The following is a 25,631-nucleotide window of genomic DNA, read 5'->3' as shown; positions in this document are numbered from 1 at the left end:
CTTCTTCTCGTACTCCATTTTCCCTGCCCTAATCAAACGCTTTGTCCTCCTCTGCTGAGTTCTAAATTTCTCCCAGTCCCCAGGTTCGCTGCTATTTCTGGCCAATTTGTATGCCATTTCCTTGTCTTTAATACTATCCCTGATTTCCCTAGATAGCCACGGTTGAGCCACCTTCCCTTTTTTATTTTTACGCCAGACAGGAATGTACAATTGTTGTAATTCATCCATGCGGTCTCTAAATGTCTGCCATTGCCCATCCACAGTCAACTCCTTAAGTATCATTAGCCAATCTATCTTAGCCAATTCATGCCTCATACCTTCAAAGTTACCCTTCTTTAAGTTCTGGACCATGGTCTCTGAATTAACTGTTTCATTCTCCATCCTAATGCAGAATTCCACCATATTATGGTCACTCTTCCCCAAGGGGCCTCGCACAATGAGATTGCTAATTAATCCTCTCTCATTACACAACACCCAGTCTAAGATGGCCTCCCCCCTAGTTGGTTCCTCGACATATTGGTCTAGAAAACCATCCCTTATACACTCCAGGAAATCCTCCTCCATCGTATTGCTTCCAGTTTGGCTGGCCCAATCTATGTGCATATTAAAGTCACCCATTATAACTGCTGCACCTTTATTGCATGCACTCCTAATTTCCTGTTTGATGCCCTCCCCAACATCACTACTACTGTTTGAAGGTCTGTACACAACTCCCACTAACGATTTTTGCCCTTTAGTGTTCTGCAGCTCTACCCATATAGATTCCACATCATCCAAGCTAATGTCTTTCCTAACTATTGCATTAATCTCCTCTTTAACCAGCAATGCTACCCTACCTCCTTTTCCTTTTATTCTATCCTTCCTGAATGTTGAATACCCCTGGATGTTGAGTTCCCAGCCCTGATCATCCTGGAGCCACGTCTCCGTAATCCCAATCACATCATATGTGTTAACATCTATTTGCACAGTTAATTCATCCACCTTATTGCGGATACTCCTTGCATTACGACACAAAGCCTTCAGGCTTGTTTTTTTAACACCCTTTGTCCTTTTAGAATTTTGCTGTACAGTGGCCCTTTTTGTTCTTTGCCTTGGGTTTCTCTGCCCTCCACTTTTCCTCATCTCCTTTCTGTCTTTTGCTTTTGCCTCATTTTTGTCTCCCTCTGTCTCCCTGCATAGGTTCCCATCCCCCTGCAATATTAGTTGAACTCCTCCCCAACAGCACTAGCAAACACTCCCCCTAGGACATTGGTTCCGGTCCTGCCCAGGTGCAGACCGTCCGGTTTGTACTGGTCCCACCTCCCCCAGAACCGGTTCCAATGCCCCAAGAATTTGAATCCCTCCCTGCTGCACCACTGCTCAAGCCATGTATTCATCTGCGCTATCCTGCGATTCCTACTCTGACTAGCACGTGGCACTGGTAGCAATCCCGAGATTACTACTTTTGAGGTCCTACTTTTTAATTTAGCTCCTAGCTCCTTAAATTATTTTCGTAAAGATGGCAGATTTCTTCGCTAAAGGACATTAGTGAACCAGATGGGTTTTTGCAACAATCCGATAGTTTCATGGTCACCATTACTGATACTAGCTTTTTGTTCCAGATATAATTAATTGAATTTAAATTCCCCAGCTGCTATGGTGCCATTTGAACTCGCATCTCTGTATCATTAGTCCAGGCCTCTGGATTACTTGTCCAGTAGCATAACCACTATGCTACCGTACACGTCGGGTTTATACTGTTTGTTACACCTGGATTCACCGTTCTTCAGTTTATATTGTTTTTAGTTGGTTGGGTGCGTCAACTTCCTCCTCTTTTTCTCTGAAGATTTGTTATTTCCTCCCTGAAAGGACAGTTATTGATTGGTAGTCCTCATTATATTGGGCATTTCCAGTCTATTGATCAGCTCCAAAAATAAATGTCTGTTAGCAAAATACATAGAACAATTTTAGCAACGGTTTCCCACTATAGTTAAGTTGGCAAAGTGAATGAACTGGCCTGGCGTTTTAGGTTGTGCTTGAACATTTGGAAGCAAGTTGCCTATTGTTTCTAAAACATTGGGGAACTTTGCTGGTTTTTGACTTTAATCAGACAATTTCTGTGACCAGTTTTACTGTATACCTTGTCTAAACTGAACCACAGTAGAAGTTGTGGATGATTATTTTGGCTTGGTAGGGAAGTCAGGTTTTTTTGTAAGCAATTTAGTTTACAACAACAATTTGCATTTATGTAGTGCCTTTAATGTAATAACAAGTTCCAAACTCTGTTAGATCTGTTATCTCAACAATAGGATGCCGAATCAGAGATACTAGGAGGGGTGAAAGAGATTGGTTTTAAAGAGACTCTTAAAGGAGGGAAGGGAGGTATAGAGGGAGTTGGGTTATGTGCGCGGTCCCTTTAACTGGCTACGTGGCTCATTCCAATCTTCGCGCATGCAGAGTTATTCCCATTGAAAAGCTGATGAGCATCCTGTGTGGGATCTCCAGACTGCTGCGCGATTGTGCAGCTTAGCGGGAACGTTGCCAATCACCCCGTCCTTGTTGACCTACATTTGCTCCTGGTTCCCCAGTATCTCAAATTTAAAATTCTCATTCTCGTATTTAAATCCCTTCACTACCTCGCCCCTCCCTATCTCTGTAATCTCCTCCAGCCCGACAACTGTCCCAAACCTTCTGTTCCTCTGACTTTGCCTTCTTGTGAAATCATCCCTTCTGACCATCACCTGACCATTGGAGGCCTTGCCTTCAGTCCCATGCTCTGGATTCTCTCCTTAACAAAAATAAATTACAGGGAACATTGGTGATGGGTGAACAGAATAGGATGTGGGCTGCAGTGTTTTGGATGAGCTAGTTCATGAAGGTTGGAAGATGGCAGGCTGCCCATGAAAACATTGGAATAGTCAAGGCTAGGGGTGATAAAGGCTTGGATGAGGTTTTCAGCAGCAGATGAGTTGCATACGCTTAAATTCAATAGACCACAAAAAACCTTTGTAACCTTAGTATTATGATCACGCGTGAGTGAATGGAGGCTATTTACTTAATAAATGTTTATGCATTGCCAAGTTGAATTCCCTCCTGTCAAGGGAGCGTAACCTCTGTGGATTGCTCTCTCCCCTGTTTACTTTTACATTGGCTTATAAAAGACTCTGCTGTGCAATGACCCAGTCACTCAATTAGTAACCTTCCCTTAATCACAAGGTCAGAAGTCGGGATGTTCGCTGATGATGGCACAGTGTTTGGTTCCATTCACAACTCCTCAGAAAATGAAGCAGTCCATGCCCACATGCAAACAGACTTGGACAACATTCAGGCTAGGGCTGATAAGTGACAGGTAACAATCGCGCCACACAAGCGAGAGTCCAACCAACTTCCCTTGACAATCAACAGCATTACCATCGCCAAATCCTCCACCATTAACATCCTGGTGGTTACCATTGACCAGAAACTTAACTGGACCAGCCACATAAATACTGTGGCAACAAGAGCAAGTCAGAGGGTATTCTGCGGTAAGTGTCTCACCTCCTGACTCTCCAAAGCCTTTACACCATCTGCAAGGCACAAGTCAGGAGAAGTCAGAAAGCATAATACAGTCAAGCAGCGTAAGCGTGGTTTTATGAAAGGGAAATCATGTTTGACAAATTTGCTGGAGTTCTTTCAGGATGTAACGAGCAGGTTCAATAAAGAGGAACCAGTGGATGTGGTGTATTTGGATTTCCAGAAGGCATTCGATAAGGTGCCACGTAAAAGGTTACTTCACAAGATAAAAGCTCACTGGGTTTAGGGTAACATATTAGCATGGTTAACGGACTGGCTAACTAACAGAAAACAGAGAGTCAGGATAAATAGGTCATTTTCCGATTGGCAAACGGTAACTAATGGGATGCCACAGGGATCGGTGCTCGGTCCTCAACTACTTACAATCTATATTAATGACTTGGATGAAGGGACCGAATGTAATGTAGCCAAGTTTGCTGATGATACAAAGCTGGGTGGGAAAGCAAGTTGTGAGAAGGACATAAAGAATCTGCAAAGGGACATAGACAGGCTAAGTGAGTGGGCAAAAATTTGGCAAATGGAGTATAATGGAAAGTATGAAGTTATCCACTTTGGCAGGAAAAATAAAAAAGCTAATTATTATTTAAATGGAGAAAGATTATAAAATGCTGCAGTACAGAGGGACCTGGGGGGTTCTTGTGCATGAAACACAAAAAGTTAGTATGCAGGTACAGCAAGTAATCAGGAAGGCAAATGGAATGTTGGCCTTTATTGCAAGGGGGATGGAGTATAAAAACAGGGAAGTACTGCTGCAACAGTACAGGGTATTGGTGAGACCTAGAGTACTGCGTACAATTTTGGTCTCCTTATTTGAGGAGGGATATAATTGCATTGGAGGCAGTTCAGAAAAGGTTCAAGAGGTTGATTCTTGAGATGAAGGGATTGACTTATAGAAACATAGAAACATAGAAAATAGGTGCAGGAGCAGGCCATTCAGCCCTTCTAGCCTGCACCGCCATTCAATGAGTTCATGGCTGAACATGAAACTTCAGTACCCCCTTCCTGCTTTTTCGCCATAACCCTTGATCCCCCGAGTAGTAAGGACTTCATCTAACTCCCTTTTGAATATATTTAGTGAATTGGCCTCAACTACTTTCTGTGGTAGAGAATTCCACAGGTTCACCACTCTCTGGGTGAAGAAGTTTCTCCTCATCTCGGTCCTAAATGGCTTACCCCTTATCCTCAGACTGTGACCCCTGGTTCTGGACTTCCTCAACATTGGGAACATTCTTTCTGCATCTAACCTGTCTAAACCCGTCAGAATTTTAAACGTTTCTATGAGGTCCCCTCTCATTCTTCTGAACTCCAGTGAATACAATCCCAATTGATCCAATCTTTCTTGATAGGTCAGTCCCGCCATCCCGGGAATCAGTCTGGTGAACCTTCGCTGCACTCCCTCAATAGCAAGAATGTCCTTCCTCAAGTTAGGAGACCAAAACTGTACACAATACTCCAGGTGTGGCCTCACCAAGGCCCTGTACAACTGTAGCAACACCTCCCTGCCCCTGTATTCAAATCCCCTCGCTATGAAGGCCAACATGCCATTTGCTTTCTTAACCGCCTGCTGTACCTGCATGCCAACCTTCAATGACTGATGTACCATGACACCCAGGTCTCGTTGCACCTTCCCTTTTCCTAATCTGTCACCATTCAGATAATAGTCTGTCTCTCTGTTTTTACCACCAAAGTGGATAACCTCACATTTATCCACATTATACTTCATCTGCCATGCATTTGCCCACTCACCTAACCTATCCAAGTCACTCTGCAGCCTAATAGCATCCTCCTCGCAGCTCACACTGCCACCCAACTTAGTATCATCCGCAAATTTGGAGATACTGCATTTAATCCCCTCGTCTAAATCATTAATGTACAATGTAAACAGCTGGGGCCCCAGCACAGAACCTTGCGGCACTCCACTAGTCACTGCCTGCCATTCTGAAAAGTACCCGTTTACTCCTACTCTTTGCTTCCTGTCTGACAACCAGTTCTCAATCCACGTCAGCACACTACCCCCAATCCCATGTGCTTTAACTTTGCACATTAATCTCTTGTGTGGGACCTTGTCGAAAGCCTTCTGAAAGTCCAAATATACCACATCAACTGGTTCTCCTTTGTCCACTTTACTGGAAACATCCTCAAAAAATTCCAGAAGATTTGTCAAGCATGATTTCCCTTTCACAAATCCATGAAAGGTTGAGCAAGTTTGGACCTATACTCACTCATTGGAGTTTAGAAGAATGAGAGGTGATCTTATTGAAACATATAAAATACTGAGGGGGCTCGACAGGGTAGATTCAGAGAGGATGTTTCCACTCGTGGGGGATCTAGAATTAGGGGACATAGTTTAAGAATACGGGGTCGCCCATTTAGAACTGAGATGAGCAGGAATTTCTTCTCTCAGAGGGCCGTAAATCTGTGGAATTCTCTGCCCCAGAGAGCTGTGGAGGCTGGGTCATTGAATATATTTAAGGTGGCGATAGACAGATTTTTAAAAGATAACGGTGTAAAGGGTTATGGGGAGCGGGCAGGGACATGGAGCTGAGCCCATGATCAGATCAGCAGGCTCGAGGGGCCGAATGGCCTACTCCTGCTCCTATTTCTTATGTTATTTTGTGATGGAATAATCTCCACTTGCCTGGGATGAGTGCAGCTCCAACTACACTCAAGAAGCTCAACACCATTCAGGACAAAGCAGCTTGCTTGATTGGCACCCCATCCACCACCTTCAACATTCACTCCCTCTACCCCCGGCACACCATGACTGCAGTGTGTACCATCTACAAGATGCACTGAAGCAACTCGTCAAGGCTTCTTCGGCTGCACCTCTAATGATGTATGGGCACACCATCGCCTCCAAGTTCCCCTCCAGTTACACACCATCCTGACTTGGAAATACATCACCGATCCTTCATTGTTGCTGGGTCAAAATCCTGGAACTCCCTACCTAACAGCTCTTTGGGAGTATCTTCACCATAAGGACTGCAGCGGTTCTAGATGGCAGTTCACCATCACCTTCTCAAGGGCAACGAGGGATGGGCAATAAATGCTGGCCTTGCTTGCGACGCCCAGATCCCGGAACAAAGAAAAAAGAAATCAGTGAAAACACAGGAAAAATATTTCCAGATGAACTAATGAACACAGAATTTGGCACTTTTTGGCCAGTATAAAAGAAGGGTGCTGAGTGTACCAAAAATCTGGATGTCAAAGAGTCATCTGTGGAGATATGAAATATTAAATTACTTGGCTTTACCAAGAGTGAAACATGAGACATTGACCTTATTTCTTTACATAACTTTTTGATGTTGCTAAAAGTGGATACTCAACATTATAAATCATTTCTCTGACTTGAAGGCTGTGATTTATGCTGGAATATGCTTCAGTGGGTGACAATGTTCTGAGCCACCTTTCATTGGTGAGTTTAGATAATAACTGTCAGTGGACGGGACGGTCTTTACATTCATTTTAAAAATTTGTTCTTGGGATTTTGGGCAGTGCTGGCAAGGCAGCATTTTATTGCTTTGCCCTAGTTAGGAGTACGTTAGCATCATGGTTATGTTACTGAACTAATAATCCAGAGGCCTGGACTATTGATCCAGAGTGAGTTCAAATCCAACCATGGCAGCTGGGGAATTTAAATTCAATTATTTAAATCTGGAATAAAAAAAATAAAAATACTAGTAATGGTGACCATGAAACTACTGGATTGTTGTAAAAACCCATCTGATTCACTAATGTCCTCTAGGGCAGGAAATCTGCTGTCCTGGTCTGGTCTATATGTGACTCCAGACACACAACAATGGGGTTGACTCTGAACTGCCCTCTGAAATGGCCACTTGCAAGAAGGCGGCTCACCACCTTCTCGAGGGCAATTAGAGATGGGCAATAAATGCTGGCCTTGCTGGCGACACCCACAAGCCGTGAATGAATTTTAAAAAGTTGCTCGAGGTCATTAAGAGTCAACCACGCCCTTATCTGACATCCTCTTATGTACTTCCAGGAGGGATACTTTGTGATCAGGATTGACGACCCTGTCTGATTTTTTTTGTATCTCCTGCCTGAAGTACGAATACCAGTTGTCTTACAATGACCTCATCCCAGCTGAGATCTAATGTGTTAGAGACCAGAGATCTAACCTGGGATCTTCCTGATCTATGTGGTAAAGGTAGGGGAGAGTGTATGTGTCTGGATACTGCACAATGTTTCCTTTTCTATTTTTTTTAATTCTTGACTGACTTCACATTCCAAACTGTGTAAAATCTGTGTAAGATCCTCCTTTAAAAAGTGTAAAAGGTGATTTGAATTGGTTAATGTGTTGTTTGAATATGTATATTGTGTTCTTTGTGATAGGAAATAATCTGAACTACATTACAAATGTAAGATTAGTCTCATACAGTCTCAACATAATTTCTGATTGTAGCATTAGCTATGAAGTGTTTAGTCTGCAGAATACTTCTCATATGCACTTGCATATTGCGATGGTTAGCAAACAGTTTGTGGTGCAGGGAAGTGCCTGTTACTCACTGGTTCGAGATCTGGGACTTGTTTTATGGGGCTCCTGCAAGGCTCCAGGGTAGCTCCTATTGGCAGAAAACAAGTACTGCAGCCGAACATAGTGAGGTAGATTATTTTCCCCATTGCAGACTTCAGGAAGCAAGCCACTTTGAGGGCCGGGCCTCAGTGACATTTGGCGGGGGGGTGGGGGGCTGCAGGCGGAAAACAAGCCCACAGGCTCCAGGCCATCACAATAATGTGCCGGAAGAAGGTGCATGCTCCACCCAGTACTGCCCTAAAATATCAAACAGGTTCCTATGTATGTCAGAGAATGCCGATTTGCATAGAAACATAGAAACATAGACAATAGGTGCAGGAGTAGGCCGTTCGGCCCTTCGAGCCTGCACCACCATTCAATATGATCATGGCTGATCATTCACCTCAGTACCCCTTTCTTGCTTTCTCTCCATACCCCTTGATCCCTTTAGCCGTAAGGGGCATATCTAACTCCCTCTTGAATATATCCAATGAACTGGCATCAACAACTCTCTGCAGTAGAGAATTCCACAGGTTAACAACTCTCTGAGTAAAGAAGTTTCTCCTCATCTCAGTCCTAAATGGCTTACCCCATATCCTTAGACTGTATCCCCTGGTTCTGGACTTCCCCAATATCAGGAACATTCTTCCTGCATGTAACCTGTCCAATCCCGTCAGAATTTTATATGTTTCTATGAGATCCCCTCTCATCCTCTAAGCTCCAATAAACACAGGCCCAGTCGATCCAGTCTCTCCTCATATGTCAGTCCTGCCATCCCGGGAATCAGTCTGGTGAACCTTTGCTGCACTCCCTCAATAGCAAGAACGTTCTTCCTCAGATTAGGAGACCAAAACTGAACACAATATTCCAGGTGTGGCCTCACCAAGGCTCTGTACAGTAAGACCTCCCTGCTCCTATACTCAAATCCCCGAGCTATGAAGGCCAACAGACCATTTGCCTTCTTCACCACCTGCTGTACCTGCATGCCAACTTTCAATGACTGATGTACCATGACACCCAGGTCTCGTTGCATCTCCCCTTTTCCTAATCTGCCGTCATTCAGATAATATTCTGCCTTCGTGTTTTTGTCACCAAAGTGGATAACCTCACATTTATCCACATTATACTGCATCTGCCATGCATTTGCCCACTCACCTAACCTGTCCAAGTCACCCTGTAGCCTCTTAGCATCCTCCTCACAGCTCACACCACACTCAGCTTAGTGTCATCTGCAAACTTAGAGATATCACACTCAATTCCTTCATCTAAATCATTAATGTATATTGCAGATAGCTTGGGTCCCAGCACTGAGCCCTGCGGTACCCCACTAGTCACAGCCTGCCATTCGGCAAAGGACCCGTTTATCTCAACTCTCTGCTTCCTGTCTGTCAACCAGTTCTCTATCCACGTCAGTACATTACCCCCAGTACCATGTGCTTTAATTTTGCACACTAATCTCTTGTGTGGGATCTTGTCAAAAGCCTTTCGAAAGTCCAAATACACCACATCCATTGGTTCCCCCTTGTCCACTCTACTAGTTACATCCTCAAAAAATTCCAGAAGATTTGTCAAGCATGATTTCCCTTTCATAAATCCATGCTGACTTGGACCGATCCAGTCACTGCTTTCCAAATGTGCTGCTATTTCATCATTAATAATTGATTCCAACATTTTCCCCACTACTGATGTCAGGCTAACCGGTCTATAATTACCCGTTTTCTCTCTCCCTCCTTTTTTGAAAAAGTGGTAGAAACATAGAAAATAGGTGCAGGAGTAGGCCATTTCGGCTCTTCGAGCCTGCACCACCATTCAATAAGATCATGGCTAATCATTCATTTCAGTACCCCTTTCCTGCTTTCTCTCCATACCCCTTGATCCCTTTAGCCGTAAGGGCCATATCTAACTCCGCCTTGAATATATCCAATGAACTGGCATCAACAACTCTCTGCGGTCGGGAATTCCACAGGTTGACAACTCTCTGAGTGAAGAGGTTTCTCCTCATCTCAGTCCTAAATGGCTTACCTCTTATCCTTAGACTGTGTCCCCTGGTTCTGAACATTCTTCCTGCATCTAACCTGTCCAGTCCCGTCAGAATTTTATATGTTTCGATGAGATCCCCTCTCATCCTTCTAAACTCCAGTGAATACAGGCCCAGTTGATTCAGTCTCTCCTCATATGTCAGTCCTGCCATCCCGGGAATCAGTCTGGTGAACCTTCGCTGCACTCCCTCAATAGCAAGAAAGTCCTTCCTTAGATTAGGAGACCAAAACTGAACACAATATTCCAGGTGAGGCCTCATGAAGGCCCTGTACAACTGCAGTAAGACCTCCCTGCTCCTATACGCAAATCCCTTAGCTATGAAGGCCAACATACCATTTGCCTTCTTCACCGCCTGCTGAACCTGCATGCCAACTTTCAATGACTGATGTACCATGACACCCAGGTCTCGCTGCACCTCCCCTTTTCCTAATCTGCCACCATTCAGATAATATTCTGCCTTCGTGTTTTTGCCACCAAAATGGATAATCTCACATTTATCCACATTATACTGCATCTGCCACGCGTTTGCCCACTCACCTAACCTGTCCAATTCACCCTGCAGCCTTTTAGCGTCCTCCTCACAGCTCACACTGCCACCCAGCTTAGTGTCATCTGCAAACTTGGAGATATTACACTCAATTCTCTCATCTAAATCATTAATGTATATTGTAAATAGCTGGGTCCCAGCACTGAGCCCTGCGGTACCCCATTAGTCACTGCCTGGCCTTCTGAAAAGGACGCGTTTATCCCAACTCTCTGCTTCCTGTCTGCCAACCAGTTCTCTATCCACATCAGTACATTACCTCCAATACCATGTGCTTTAATTTTGCACACCAATCTCTTGTGTGGGACCTTGTCAAAAGCCTTTTGAAAGTCCAAATACACCACATCCACCAGTTCTCCCTTGTCCACTCTACTAGTTACATCCTCAAAAAATTCTGGAAAATTTGTCAAGCAGGATTTCCCTTTCATAAATCCATGCTGACTTAGGCCGATCCCGTCACTGCTTTCCAATGTGCTGCTATTTCATCTTTAATAATTAATTCAAACATTTTCCCCACTACTGATGTCAGGCTAACTGGTCTATAATTACCCGTTTTCTCTCCCTCCTTTCTTAAAAAGTGGTGTTACATTAGCTACCCTCCAGTCCATAGGAACGGATCCCGAGTCGATAGACTGTTGGAAAATGATCACCAATGCATCCACTATTTCTAGGGCCACTTCCTTGAATACTCTGGGATGCAGACTATCAGGCCCCGGGGTTTTATCAGCCTTCAATCCCATCAATTTCCCGAACGCAATTTCCCGCCGAATAAGGATTTCCTTCAGTTCCTCTTTCTCACTAGACCCTCGGTGCCCAGTATTTCCGGAAGGTTATTTGTGTTTTCCTTCGTGAAGACAGAACCAAAGTATTTGTTTAGCTGGTCTGCCATTTCTTTGTTCCCCATTATAAATTCGCCTGAATCTGACTGCAAGGGACCTATGTTTGTTTTCACGAATCTTTTTCTTTTCACATATCTATACAAACTTTTGCAGTCAGTTTTTTATGTTTGCAGCAAGCTTCCTCTCGTACTCTATTTTCCCCCTCCCAATTAAACCCTCTGTCCTCCTCTGCTGTGTTACAAAATTCTCCCAGTCCTCAGGTTTGCTGCTTTTTATATGCCGCTTCCTTAGATTTAACACTATCCTTAATTTCCCTTGTTAGCCACGGTTGAGCCACCTTCCCCGTTTTATTTTTACTTCAGACAGGGATGTACAATTGTTGAAGTTCATCCATGTGATATTTAAATGTTTACCATTGCCTATCCACCATCAACCCTTTAAGTATCATTCGCCAGGCTATTCTAGCCAATTCACGTCTCATACCATCGAAGTTACCTTTCCTTAAGTTCAGGACCCGAATCTTTGAATTAACTGTGCTACCTAATTAAAGGTCGTACCGCTTGATACATGCAGGTGCTCCAAATGTCCAGTGATAGGTCAGGGGGAAGATTGTGGCGGCCATACTGATGTTAGGAACGGGACGATAAATAATTCTCACCATTTTTGGGGTGCTATTGCCCTAATTCCACCAGTGTATGCGCTGTTTAAATATTCCCTCTTTTAGTCTTGCAGCAGTTTTGCAATGGGTCCTGAACATTTTTACTCTTTTTGACTATGCCGGCAAATATTTTTGTTTAGATGGATGGCAAGAAATGTAAGAGATGCAATGTCTATTTTTGAAGTGGAAGGTCGCTCAATGTGTATTTTTATTAATAATTACAGGATTTGACTGAAATTTATAGGTTTGAGATTGGCATTGTGGATTATTCTCAGTTGTGTTAAATTTTATTTGCCATTTCTGTATAAATATTTCTATATCTGGTTGTAATGTGAACTCTTGTTGTTTCCTATATATAGCTCTAATATAATTTCAGGCTAACCTATTGTCCATGTCAGTGATGTTCCTAGTTTGTAAGAATATCAATTGTATTGATTATCTCAGTAGAAATAAGACTGGCTATAGAATATCTAGTGGTAAAGTTACAGGATAAAATAATACTTAAATCAATTAAAATATAATTTAAAGTCAATTATAAAAGTAATGTTTTGAATTTATTCTGAGCATGAAAAGGAAAAAGAAAGACTTGTATTTTTAGAGAACCTTTCACGATCTCAGGACATCCCAAAGTGCTTTACAGCCAATTAAGTACTTTTGAAGTGTCGTCACTGTTGTAATGCAGGATACACGGCAGCCAATTTGCATACATCTAGGTCACACAGCCAGCAACGTGACAATGATCAGATAATCTGTTTCAGTGATGTTGAAGGATAAATACTTGCCAGGACCCCAGGGGTAACTTCCCTGCTCTTCTTCAAAATCATGCCATGGGATCTTTTACTAGTTTAAACCTGTTTACTCTTGTGCCACTTTTGCAATTTAGTTTAAAGTAATTTTCTGGATTTACTTTTTTCCATACCACTTATTGGGCCCAAGTTTCCACAGGATAAAAAACGGGCGCCCCTCCGAGCTGGGCGCCCGTTTTTCGCGCCTAAAACGGCGCCAGAAAAAAAACGCGCTATTCTCGAGCGCTTTGCAGCTCCTTGTCTGTTTGGCGCGGCGCCCAGGGGGGTGGTGCCTACACTCGCGCCGATTTTGTAAGTGGGAGGGGGCGGGTACTATTTAAATTAGTTTTTTTCCTGCCGGCAACGCTGCGCGTGCGCGTTGGAGTGTTCACGCATGCTCAGTGTGAAAAAGAATATTGGCACTCGGCCATTTTTGTAGTTCTTTGTAGCTGTTTAATTTTTGAACATTTTTTAATAAAATCACATTGCCATCAGCACATCAGCACTGAGGCTACCCTTCTCACTGTCTCCTTCCCCTCCCTCCCCTCCACGGCAACAAACCGCTGTCTCCTTCCCCTCCCTCCCCTCCACAACAACAACCCGCTGTCTCCTTCCCCTCCCTCCCCTCCACAACAACAACCCGCTGTCTCCTTCCCCTCCCTCCCCTCCACAACAACAAACCGCTTTCTCCTCCCCCCCCCCTCCCGCTCAACGGCACGAATGGCTTTCTCCCCCCCCCCCCCCCCCGTTCAGCGGCACGAACGGCTTTCTCTCTCCCCCCCCCCCCTCCCGCTCAGCGGCACGAACGGCTTTCTCTCCCCACCCCCCTCCCGCTCAGCGGCACGAATGGTTTTCTCCCCCTCCCTCCCGCTCAGCGGCAACGAACGGCTGCAGAATTCTCCCTGGCTGAAGCACTTTCACACAGGTAGGAAGATGGTTTATTTAATCTTTTCTTTGCTTATAAATGTTTATTCAGGTTGGATTTATTTGTATAATATTTGTAGAAGTATAAATAAGGATTGATTGTAGAATTTAATGACTTCCCTTCCCCCCCTCCTCCCCCCACCTCGTTCTGGACGCCTAATTTGTAACCTGCGCCTGATTTTTTAATGTGTGGAACAGGTTTTTTCAGTTCTACAAAAATCTTCACTTGCTCCATTCTACTTTAGTTTGGAGTACGTTTTCACTGTGGAAACTTTCAAATCAGGCGTCAGTGGCCGGACACGCCCCCTTTTGAAGAAAAAATTCTGTTCCAAAGTAGAACTGTTCTACCTGACTAGAACTGCAGAAAAAAAAATGTGGAGAATTGCGATTTCTAAGATAGTCCGTTCTCCACCAGTTGCTCCTAAAAATCAGGCGCAAATCATGTGGAAACTTGGGCCCAATATCTTGTATGTCTCTATAAGATCACCTCTCAGATGTCTCCTTTCAGGTTATTCCAGTCTTTCTTTATAACTCAGGCTTTTGACACAATGGATTAATCTTGTGATTCTTCTCTGCACTGTTTCTGGCTTTTAAATCTCTCCCTTGTGTCTCAATAATTAGAACGCGGCACAGTACTGAAGGTGCAGTCTGACCAGAGTGCTGTACAGTTTGCTCACTTTTTTTGACTGGTATTCTGGCTATATAGTTCAACATTCCATTGGCTTTATTGATTGCTGCTCTGCATTGGCTGGACATGTTGAAGTTGAGCCTAGCAGGACTCCAAGATCTCTGGTGAGACCGCATCTTGAGTATTGTGTGCAGTTTTGGTCTCCTAATCTGAGGAAGGACATTCTTGCTATTAAGGGAGTGCAGCGAAGGTTCACCAGACTGATTCCCGGGATGGCAGGACAGACATATGAAGAAAGACTGGATCGACTAGCCTTATATTCACTGGAATTTAGAAGAATGAGAGGGGTTCTCATAGAAGCATATAAAAGAAGTAGAAAGAAATTGAAAGGTGACATCACAGCCAAGGGGGTAAGTAATTGGCTGGTGATTGATGAATAGCTTTTCTTTTTTCTTTTCTATATCAGTAAGTAACCTTTAGCATTGTTGTTGTCAATTTAATTGTATCTCAGGGTTAAGTCATGGCAGGACAACTTGGACATGTGTTATGCTCCTCCTGTACTATGTGGGAAGTCAGAGTCGCTTCCGGTGTCCCTGACGACTACTTGTGCAGGAAATGCATCTGCCTGCAGATCCTGACGGACCACATTGCGGCACTGGAGCTGCGGGTGGATGAACTCTGCAGCATCCACGATGCTGAGAATGACGTGAATAGCACGTTTAGCGAGTTGGTCTCACCGCGGGTAAATGGTACACAGTCAGATAGTAAATGGGTGACCAACAGGAAGAGCAGTGCAAGGAAGGTAGTGCAGGGATCCCCGGCGGTCATCCCCCTGTAAAACAGAGACACCGATTTGGGTGCTGTTGAGGGGGATGACTCATCAGGGGAGGGCAACAGCAGCCAAGTTCATGGCACCATGGGTGGCTCTGCTGCACAGGAGGGCAGGAAAAAGAGCGGAAGAGCTATAGTGATAGGGGATTCGATTGTAAGGGGTATAGATGGGCGTTTCTGCGGCTGCAACCGAGACTCCAGGATGGTATGTTGCCTCCCTGGTGCAAGGGTCAAGGATGTCTCGGAGCAGGTGCAGGACATTCTGAAAAGGGAGGGTGAACAGCCAGTTGTCATGGTGCATATAGGTACCAACGACATAGGTAAAAAACGGGATGAGGTTCTACGAGACGAATTTAGGGAGCGAGTAGCTAAATTTAAAAAGTAGGACCTCAAAAGTAGTAATCTCAGGATTGCTACCAGTGCCACATGCTAGTCAGAATAGGAATCGCAGGATAGCTCAACTGAATACATGGCTTAAGGAGTGGTGCAAAAGGGAGGGATTCAAATTCCTGGGACATTGGAACCGGTTCTGGGGGAGGTGGGACCAGTACAAACCAGACGGTATGCACCTGGGCAGGACCGGAGCAAATGTCCTAGGGGGAGTGTTTGCTAGTGCTGTTGGGGAGGAGTTAAACTAATGTGGCAGGGGGATGGGAACCTATGCAGGGAGACAGAGGGAAATAAAATGGAGACAGAAGCAAAAGATAGAAAGGAGAATAGTAAAAGTGGAGGGCAGAGAAACCCAAGGCAAAAAACAAAAAGTGCCACATTACACCACAATTCTAAAGGGGCAAAGTGTGTTAAAAAGACAAACCTGAAGGCTCTGTGCCTCAATGCGAGGAGTATTTGGAATAAGGTGGATGAATTAACTGCGCAGATAGCAGTTAACGGATACGATGTGATTGGCATCACGGAGACATGGCTCCAGGGGGACCAAGGCTGGAAACTCAACATCCAGGGGTATTCAACATTTAGGAAGGATAGACAGAAAGGAAAAGGATGCGGGGTGGTGTTGCTGGTTAAAGAGGAAATCAATGCAATTGTAAGGAAGGACATTAGCTTGGATGATGTGGAATCGGTATGGGTGGAGCTACGGAATACCAAAGGGCAGAAAACGCTAGTGGGAGTTGTGTACAGGCCACCAAATAGTAGTAGTGAGGTTGGGGACAGCATCAAACAAGAAATAAGGGAGGTGTGCAATAAAGGTACAGCAGTAATCATGGGCGACTTTAATCTACATATTGATTGGATTAATCTAACTGGTAGCAATGCGGTGGAGGAGGATTTCCTGGAGTGTATTAGGGATGGTTTTCTCGACCAATTTGTCGAGGAACCAACCAGAGAGCTGGCCATCCTAGACTGGGTGATGTGTAATGAGAAGGGACTAATTAGCAATCTTGTTGTGCGAGGCCCCTTGGGGAAGAGTGACCATAATATGGTAGAATTCCTTATTAAGATGGAGAGTGACAAAGTTAATTCGGAAACTAGGGTCCTGAACTTAAGGAAAGGTAACTTTGACGGTATGAGGCATGAATTGGCTAGAATACACTGGCAAAGGATACTTAAAGGGTTGACGGAGGATAAGCAATCGCAAACATTTAAAAATCACATGGATGAACTTCAGCAATTGTACATCCGTGTCTGGAGTGAAAATAAAACGGGAAGGTGGCGCAACCATGGCTAACAAGGGAAATTAAAGATAGTGTTAAATCCAAGGAAGAGGCATATAAATTGGCTAAAAAAAGCAACAAACCTGAGGACTGGGAGAAATTTAGAATTCAACAGAGGAGGACTAAGGGTTTAATTAAGAGGGGAAAATAGAATACAAGTGGAAGCCAGCAGGGAACATAAAAACTGACTGCAAAAGCTTCTGTAAATATGTGAAGAGAAAAAGATTAGTGAATAGAAACATAGGTTCCCTTGCTGTCGGATTCAGGTGACTTTATAATGGGGAATAAAAAATGGCAGACCAATTGAACCAATATTCAGTTCTGTCCTCACGATGGAAGACACAAACAACCTTCCGAATGTACTAGGGGACAATGGGTCTAGTGAGAAGGAGGAACTGAAGGATATCCTTATTAGGTTAGGGAAATTGATGGAATTGAAGGCCGATAAATCCCCGGGGCCTGATAGTCTGCACCCCAGAGTACTTAAGGAAGTGGTCCTGGAAATAGTGGATGCATTGGTGATCATTTTCCAACAGTCTATCGACTCTGGATCAGTCCCTATGGACTGGAGGGTAGCTAATGTAACACCACTTTTTAAGAAAGGAGGGAGAGAGAAACCGGGTAATTATAGACAGGTTAGCCTGACATCAGTAGTGGGGAAAATGTTGGAATCAATCATTGTGGATGAAATAGCAGCACATTTGAAAAGCAGCGACAGGATCGGACCAAGTCAGCATGGATTTATGAAAGGGAAATCATGCTTGACGAATCTTCTGGAATTTTTTGAGGATGTAATTAGCAGAGTGGACAAGGGAGAACCAGTGGATGTGGTGTATTTGGACTGTCAAAAGGCTTTTGACAAGGTCCCACACAAGAGATTGGTGTGCAAAATCAAAGCGCGTGGTATTGGGAGTAATGTACTGACGTGGATAGAGAACTGGTTGGCAGACAGGAAGCAAAGATTCGGGATAAATGCGTCCTTTTCAGAATGGCAGGCAGTGACTAGTGGAGTGCCGCAGGGCTTAGTGCTGGGACCCCAGCTCTTTACAATAAACGTTAACGATTTAGATGAAGGAATTAAGTGTAATATCTCCAGGTTTGCGGATGACACTAAACTGGGTGGCGGTGTGAGCTGTGAGGAGGACGCTAAGAGGCTGCAGGGTGACTTGGATAGGTTAAGTGAATGGGCAAATGCATAGCAGATGCAGTATAATGCGGACAAATGTGAGGTTATCCATTTTAGGGGCAAAAACACGAAGGCAGAATATTATCTGAATATTATATTATCTATAGGAAAAGGGGAGGTGCAACGAGACCTGGGTGTCATGGTTCCTCAGTCACTGAAAGTGGGCATGCAGGTACATAGAAACATAGAAACATAGAAAATAGGTGCAGGAGTAGGCCATTCAGCCCTTCTAGCCTGCACCGCCATTCAATGAGTTCATGGCTGAACATGAAACTTCAGTACCCCCTTCCTGCTTTCTCGCCATAACCCTTGATCCCCCGAGTAGTAAGGACTTCATCTAACTCCCTTTTGAATATATTTAGTGAATTGGCCTCAACTACTTTCTGTGGTAGAGAATTCCACAGGTTCACCACTCTCTGGGTGAAGAAGTTTCTCCTCATCTCGGTCCTAAATGGCTTACCCCTTATCCTCAGACTGTGACCCCTGGTTCTGGACTTCCCCAACATTGGGAACATTCTTTCTGCATCTAACCTGTCTAAACCCGTCAGAATTTTAAACGTTTCTATGAGATCCCCTCTCATTCTTCTGAACTCCAGTGAATACAAGCCCAGTTGATCCAATCTTTCTTGATAGGTCAGTCCCGCCATCCCGGGAATCAGTCTGGTGAACCTTCGCTGCACTCCCTCAATAGCAAGAATGTCCTTCCTCAAGTTAGGAGACCAAAACTGTACACAATACTCCAGGTGTGGCCTCACCAAGGCCCTGTACAACTGTAGCAACACCTCCCTGCCCCTGTATTCAAATCCCCTCGCTATGAAGGCCAACATGCCATTTGCTTTCTTAACCGCCTGCTGTACCTGCATGCCAACCTTCAATGACTGATGTACCATGACACCCAGGTCTCGTTGCACCTTCCCTTTTCCTAATCTGTCACCATTCAGATAATAGTCTGTCTCTCTGTTTTTACCACCAAAGTGGATAACCTCACATTTATCCACATTATACTTCATCTGCCATGCATTTGCCCACTCACCTAACCTATCCAAGTCACTCTGCAGCCTAATAGCATCCTCCTCGCAGCTCACACTGCCACCCAACTTAGTATCATCTGCAAATTTGGAGATACTGCATTTAATCCCCTCGTCTAAATCATTAATGTACAATGTAAACAGCTGGGGCCCCAGCACAGAACCTTGCGGCACTCCACTAGTCACTGCCTGCCATTCTGAAAAGTACCCGTTTACTCCTACTCTTTGCTTCCTGTCTGACAACCAGTTCTCAATCCACATCAGCACACTACCCCCAATCCCATGTGCTTTAACTTTGCACATTAATCTCTTGTGTGGGACCTTGTCGAAAGCCTTCTGAAAGTCCAAATATACCACATCAACTGGTTCTCCTTTGTCCACTTTACTGGAAACATCCTCAAAAAATTCCAGAAGATTTGTCAAGCATGATTTCCCTTTCACAAATCCATGCTGACTTGGACCTATCATGTCACCATTTTCCAGATGCACTGCTATGACATCCTTAATAATTGATTCCATCATTTTACCCACTACTGAGGTCAGGCTGACCGGTCTATAATTCCCTGTTTTCTCTCTCCCTCCTTTTTTAAAAAGTGGGGTTACATTGGCTACCCTCCACTCCATAGGAACTGATCCAGAGTCAATGGAATGTTGGAAAATGACTGTCAATGCATCCGCTATTTCCAAGGCCACCTCCTTAAGTACTCTAGGATGCAATCCATCAGGCCCTGGGGATTTATCGGCCTTCAATCCCATCAATTTCCCCAAAACAATTTCCCGACTAATAAAGATTTCCCTCAGTTCCCCCTCCTTACTAGACCCTCTGACCCCTTTTATATACAGCAGGCAGTAAAGAAGGCAAATGGTATGTTGGCCTTCATAGCAAGGGGATTTGAGTATTGGAGCAGGGAGGTCTTACTGCAGTTGTACAGGGCCTTAGTGAGGCCTCACCTGGAATATTGTGTTCAGTTTTGGTCTCCTAATCTGAGGAAAGACGTTCTTGCTATTGAGGGAGTGCAGCGAAGGTTCACCAGACTGATTCCAGGGATGGCTGGACTGTCATATGAGGAGAGACTGGATCAACTGGGCCTTTATTCACTGGAGTTTAGAAGGATGAGAGGGGATCTCGTAGAAACGTATAAGATTCTGACGGGACTGGACAGGTTAGATGCGGGAAGAATGTTCCGCTGTTGGGGAAGTCCAGAACGAGGGGACATAGCCTTAGTATAAGGGTAGGCCATTTAGGACTGAGATGGGGAGAAACTTCTTCACTCAGAGAGTTGTTAACCTGTGGAATTCCCTGCCACAGAGAGTTGTAGAAGCCAGTTCATTGGATATATTTAAGAGGGAGTTAGACATGGCCCTTACGGCTTAGGGGATCAAGGGGTATGGAGAAAAAGCAGGAAAGGGGTACTGAAGGAATGGTCAGCCGTGATCTTTTTGAATGGCGGTGCAGGCTTGAAGGGCCGAATGGCGGTGCAGGCTTGAAGGGCCGAATGGCCTACTCCTGCACCTATTTTCTATGTTTCTGACAGGATTGGACAGGTTAGATGCAGGAAGAATGTTTCCGATGTTGGGGAAGTCCAGAACCAGGTGTCACAGTCTAAGGATAAGGGGTAAGCCAGATAGGAACGAGATTAGGAGAAACCTTTTCCCTCAGAGAATTGTGAACCTATGGAATTCTCTATCACAGAAAGTTGTTTCCAGTTTGTTAGATATATTCAAAAGGGAGTTAGATGTGGCCCTTACAGCTAAAGGAATCAGCGGGTATGGAGAGAAGGCAGGAGCGGGGTACTGAAGTTGCATGATCAGCCATGATCATATTGAATGGTGGTGCAGGCTCGAAGGGCCAAATGACCTGCTCCTGCACCTATTTTTTATGTTGCTATGTTTCAACTTTAATTGTGGCCACATCAACACCAATGTGTGTGCTGCCCACTTTTTCTAAAGTAAAGTGTACGTTACACTTGTCTGTGCTCAATTTCATCTGCCATTGTTCTGCCCACTTGTTTATTTTGGTCCAACTTCGTGTGTGTTAGGCACATATGTCATGTGCCAAGAGTACTGTAGCTGCTTTTTTAACACTTGTTGCAGCTTCAAGCCAGTCCTAACTTAAAAATGAATGCACAGGATGTGGCAAGTCATTACTGGTGGTTCAATGCTAGAGTCACTTAATTTCACTAGACAGCACAAGCAATATTCCCTCTAAGCTGCGCAGATGTCTGCCGGTCCTGCACAGCCCAGGACTGGCTTTTAAAATGTGAAATTTCGCGCATGTGCAAAACTTTCAATGGGCCGCGCAGCCTGTTAACGTGGCCATGCACCCCCAAAATAATCAGGGGGAACATGGATCACAAGCCTCCTTTCAATTTTACAATTTCATTTCCATCACACAAAAAGCAATGAGAACTTAGAAAGGATAGACTAATAAACCAATGGTTAAAAAAAATTCCACAAAAATCAAACGGTCATCACCAGATTGGTTTTACAAGCCAAGTTTATGGATGTGCAGGATTTCCCAAAGATGTGTTGGCAATGCTGCACCATTATACCAATGTTTGGAATAATGTCATCATCAGAGGCGGTCCCTCAAACGAGGATGACTTGCTTCCATGAGAGTTCACAGATGTTTCAATGAAGGACCCGATATTCCATTCCTGAACTCCAGTTGAGGGGGTGGAAGATGCCTGTGCTTGAATTTTTTTAACGTGTGGTGACCGTTGCACATCAGCCACCACACGTGTTTGACAGAGCTAGGCCTTTATCCAGTGGCAAGGATTAACCAGGACGACTGGAGACCTGCTCTGCTGCACGGACCTCGTACGCACACATATCACAGTGTGGGCAGTCTGTGCTGCTTCTGGGCCCCGTACCCTCATTCGCTGCATCTCCGCCACAATGTTCCAGGGCCCGGCGCTCCAGCTCTATTTATAATCCCGACCTGCGGTGGTGTTCTCACATAGGTCGGGGCGGCCCATGATGTACCAGCATGATAGGTGCATGTGTCGTGTATCATGAACTTTACTTAACCAACAAGTCTATATGTCAATGAAATAATATTGCCTGCATAATCATGAAATGCCACATCTTCAAATTATAATAATTAGTGTATCAGAATGCAGAGCCAATTGTGGTTATTAACCTCTTAAAGTTCCATTGTGGAGGACAACGTATAGCATTATATCATGATAACTAACACCTAAATTGTGAAATAATGTTGCTGTGTCTTTTCTGAAACTCAGTGGCAAGTGGTGACAATAATGGAAGGAAACAGCTGACACAATTTATACTGACTGTATTAAAATAGAACATAAACAATGTACAATTAAACCATAATTTTAGAACAAGAATCTTGAAAATAATTGGACAGTGGACATGACATAAAGATTCATTGGGAATGTGTGGTGGGGTCGGACAAATCAAAGCGAAAGTTCAATTGGGTATGTGAAAAATTAGTAGCTTGATTAACGATATGAATTGTACCATCCATAGCATTGCTATTTCTTGAAAGCTGAACTTTTCCTTGAAATTAGTGATTATTTGAAACTCTCCTGCAATATTTTGACAAGTAGAAGTTCTGTAACAATAACAAGAATGTTTATATGGTATATTTAACATAAAAATCTCCCAAGGTTTAATTCAGATGTGTGTTATTGCTTTTTATCATAAACTGAAGTAGTTTTCCATTTGCATGAATAGAGGAAAAATATTACAAAGTAAATTCTCCAAGTTTCAGTTAAAATATGGGATTAGTGCTGTAGATATGATAAGCTTGTGTTGTGTTGGGTAACTCATACTGCAGCATCCTGAGATTTGTTGTCCTTTAGAGATCATAATCTAAAGGAGGAGTTTTTAATTGCCAAAAGTATGAACATATAACTGCTGGCATGTATTATAATCAAAGTTCATGCCCCTTTTTCTGGGGAATATTTTAATGTAAAACAGATAGCTCACGCAAATATTACTCTTGATTTGTTTGCAAAACCTGTTATTATTATGTTCAGCTGTTGGATTTCACTTGTAGAGTTAAATTCTTGTGATGAGTAGGGAGTTTTGGTCTCAATTATAATTATAAGTTTTTATATTTTAATATCTATGTGTAGAAAACTGGCAGTCACTTTAAATTCTGGTCCTGCCACAGTTCGTATTCAGCACGAAATATACAAGCTGCAGCAGGTGAGATCCATGGGTTTCATATTCAGTTGAATAGCTGGGACATTCATTCCATGTAAATATTTTTCATTGACAAAAAGCATTGAGTCGATGTTTTTTAATTGTGAATTATTTTGCGTGGTGGTTTCCTTTGTTGTCCAGATGGTACTTTAAGAATAAACAAGTTTGCAGACAGGTCAAGTGATCTTGGTCTGAAAGTTTGTTTTTAACTACTGTATATGTTTGCCAGCTTTATTGTACTTGGAGAAATAGAATTTTCCATTTCCTTTGTTCCTGGCTAAATTTTAAAGGGTACTAGGGTTATATATCGAGTATTCCATTAACCAGTTTTTTGACGTTACATATAAGCTATATTACAAATATAGATCCAGGTTTAGTATCAGTAGAGTTAATCAATTGTTGTGCATTTATATCCAAGACAAGAGCAGGAATTAAAAGTTCTGTAAAATGAATTCAAAGTGGTGTATTATATTTGCTGCTGCTTATCTGTTATTTTGAAGAAACACTTATAATCTAAATCAAGATCTGAGAGTGTTTTTAATACTGCTTTCTTAATTCTATGAGATCATGAGAGAGCCTGTGATGTATCCAGCAAGCTAAATACAGTAATAAGAGAATAAGAGTGTCTTTTTGACCTCTGAATTAACTACATTACCAAACATTGGATATATAAATGTGCACTCCAGTTCATAGGAGTGAAGGCTCACTTATGGGACTGGTCTTTGAGGCTGAGCATGAAAGGAAGATATCTGAGAATAAAACATAAAAATGTAATACCTGTACATGAACATTCACACTTTTTTTAACAAAGGAATACATTTTGTCTTCATCATATTGAGGAATGGCTAGGGCAATATTTTTTCAACATCAAGCAGATTAATTTAGCCAACTGCAGAATTAAACACTCTTATTCTGCCCCAATATTGTGCCTCAGTTCCTAGCCCCAGAGAGATTCTATTGTGGCATTTCTCTTTCCCAACAACTTCCCAAATCAGCCAATCTTTAGGCCTTGCCGAGCACTATGAAGAATTTAAGAACATAAGAAATAGGAACAGGAGTAGGCCATACGGCCCCTCGAGCCTGCTCCGCCATTCAATAAGATCATGGCTGATCTGATCCATGTACTCAGCTCCACTTCCCTGCCCGCTCCCCATAACCCCTTATCCCCTTATCGTTTAAGAAAGTGTCTATTTCTGTCTTAAATTTATTCACTGTCCCAGCTTCTACACCTCCCTGAGGCAATGAATTCCACAGATCCACAACCCTCTGAGAGAAGAAATTTCTCCTCATCTCTGTTTTAAATGGGCGGCCCCTTATTCTAAGATCATGCCCTCTAGTTCTAGTCTCCCTCATCAGTGGAAACATCCTCTCTGCATCCACCTTGTCAATCCCCCTCATAATCTTATACGTTTCGATAAGATCACCTCTCATTCTTCTGAATTCCAATGAGTAGAGGCCCAATCTACTCAACCTTTCCTCATAAGTCAACCCCCTCATCCCCAGAATCAACCTATCTCTCGATCTCTTGCATTCCTATTATTGCTGTTTGTTTAATATATCTTTCTAATTAAAAAATCAAGCAGAAATGTGCTTCTGAAAAACAAATTGTGAAGCATAAGATGATTATTTAAGAATGAGCTCTGTCCAGCAAAACCCACATCTTTTATTGGATGGAATGTCCACCTAATCTTAACATTTATTAAAAATAGTCAAATGCATAGCTTTAAACCTTTTTAGTGACTGAAATGGAATGAGACCAATCTGGTCACTTTCTTATCAGCGCATTTCTGTTGATGGGAAATCAGATTTATATTGAATAGCTCTTAGAAAATATTTCAATAATTAAACATTTATAGACATACAGAATGCAATGCATATTTCACCTAATTTAATACGTTGTTATTTAGCCAAGTAATAGATCCAATTCATCCTGAAACTATTGATTGTTTCTTTACTTTACTATGTCACAGAGCAGCCCATGGCACATTAGGAGACATATGATCTGTCCATTTTCTCCCAAATTAGCTAAATTTCAATCTGTTTATCCCACAGAGACTTTGAAGACAAGATTCCAAGCAAATGGCATTTTGACTGGAGACAGCAAAGCTTTTAAACCTCACCTGACCTTTATGAAACTATCAAGGGCACCAAAACTACGTCACCAGGTCAGATCACATTTCCAATCAATCATAAGCAGGTATATAAGTAGAACCAATATCAGAAACCGTCCACTGGAGTTGCT

General features: G+C 43.3%; 1 protein-coding gene across 4 annotated transcripts in view; it reads left to right on the top strand.

The window, feature by feature from the left end:
- LOC139267243 (A-kinase anchor protein 7) overlaps nt 1-25,631 on the top strand; it is a 238,466-nt gene that overhangs the window by 52,923 nt on the left and 159,912 nt on the right. For all 4 annotated transcript variants that reach the window (XM_070885252.1, XM_070885250.1, XM_070885254.1 and 1 more), the window contains exon 6: nt 25,442-25,554. In XM_070885252.1, the coding sequence (XP_070741353.1) occupies nt 25,442-25,554 (113 nt within the window). The remainder of the gene's footprint in view (nt 1-25,441; nt 25,555-25,631) is intronic.

The sequence above is a fragment of the Pristiophorus japonicus genome, chromosome 7, assembly GCF_044704955.1.
Source record: "Pristiophorus japonicus isolate sPriJap1 chromosome 7, sPriJap1.hap1, whole genome shotgun sequence".
Classification (NCBI taxonomy): Eukaryota; Metazoa; Chordata; class Chondrichthyes; family Pristiophoridae; genus Pristiophorus; species Pristiophorus japonicus.
Note: the sequence above shows the minus strand (reverse complement) of the source record. Positions and strands in the feature narration are given on the sequence as shown.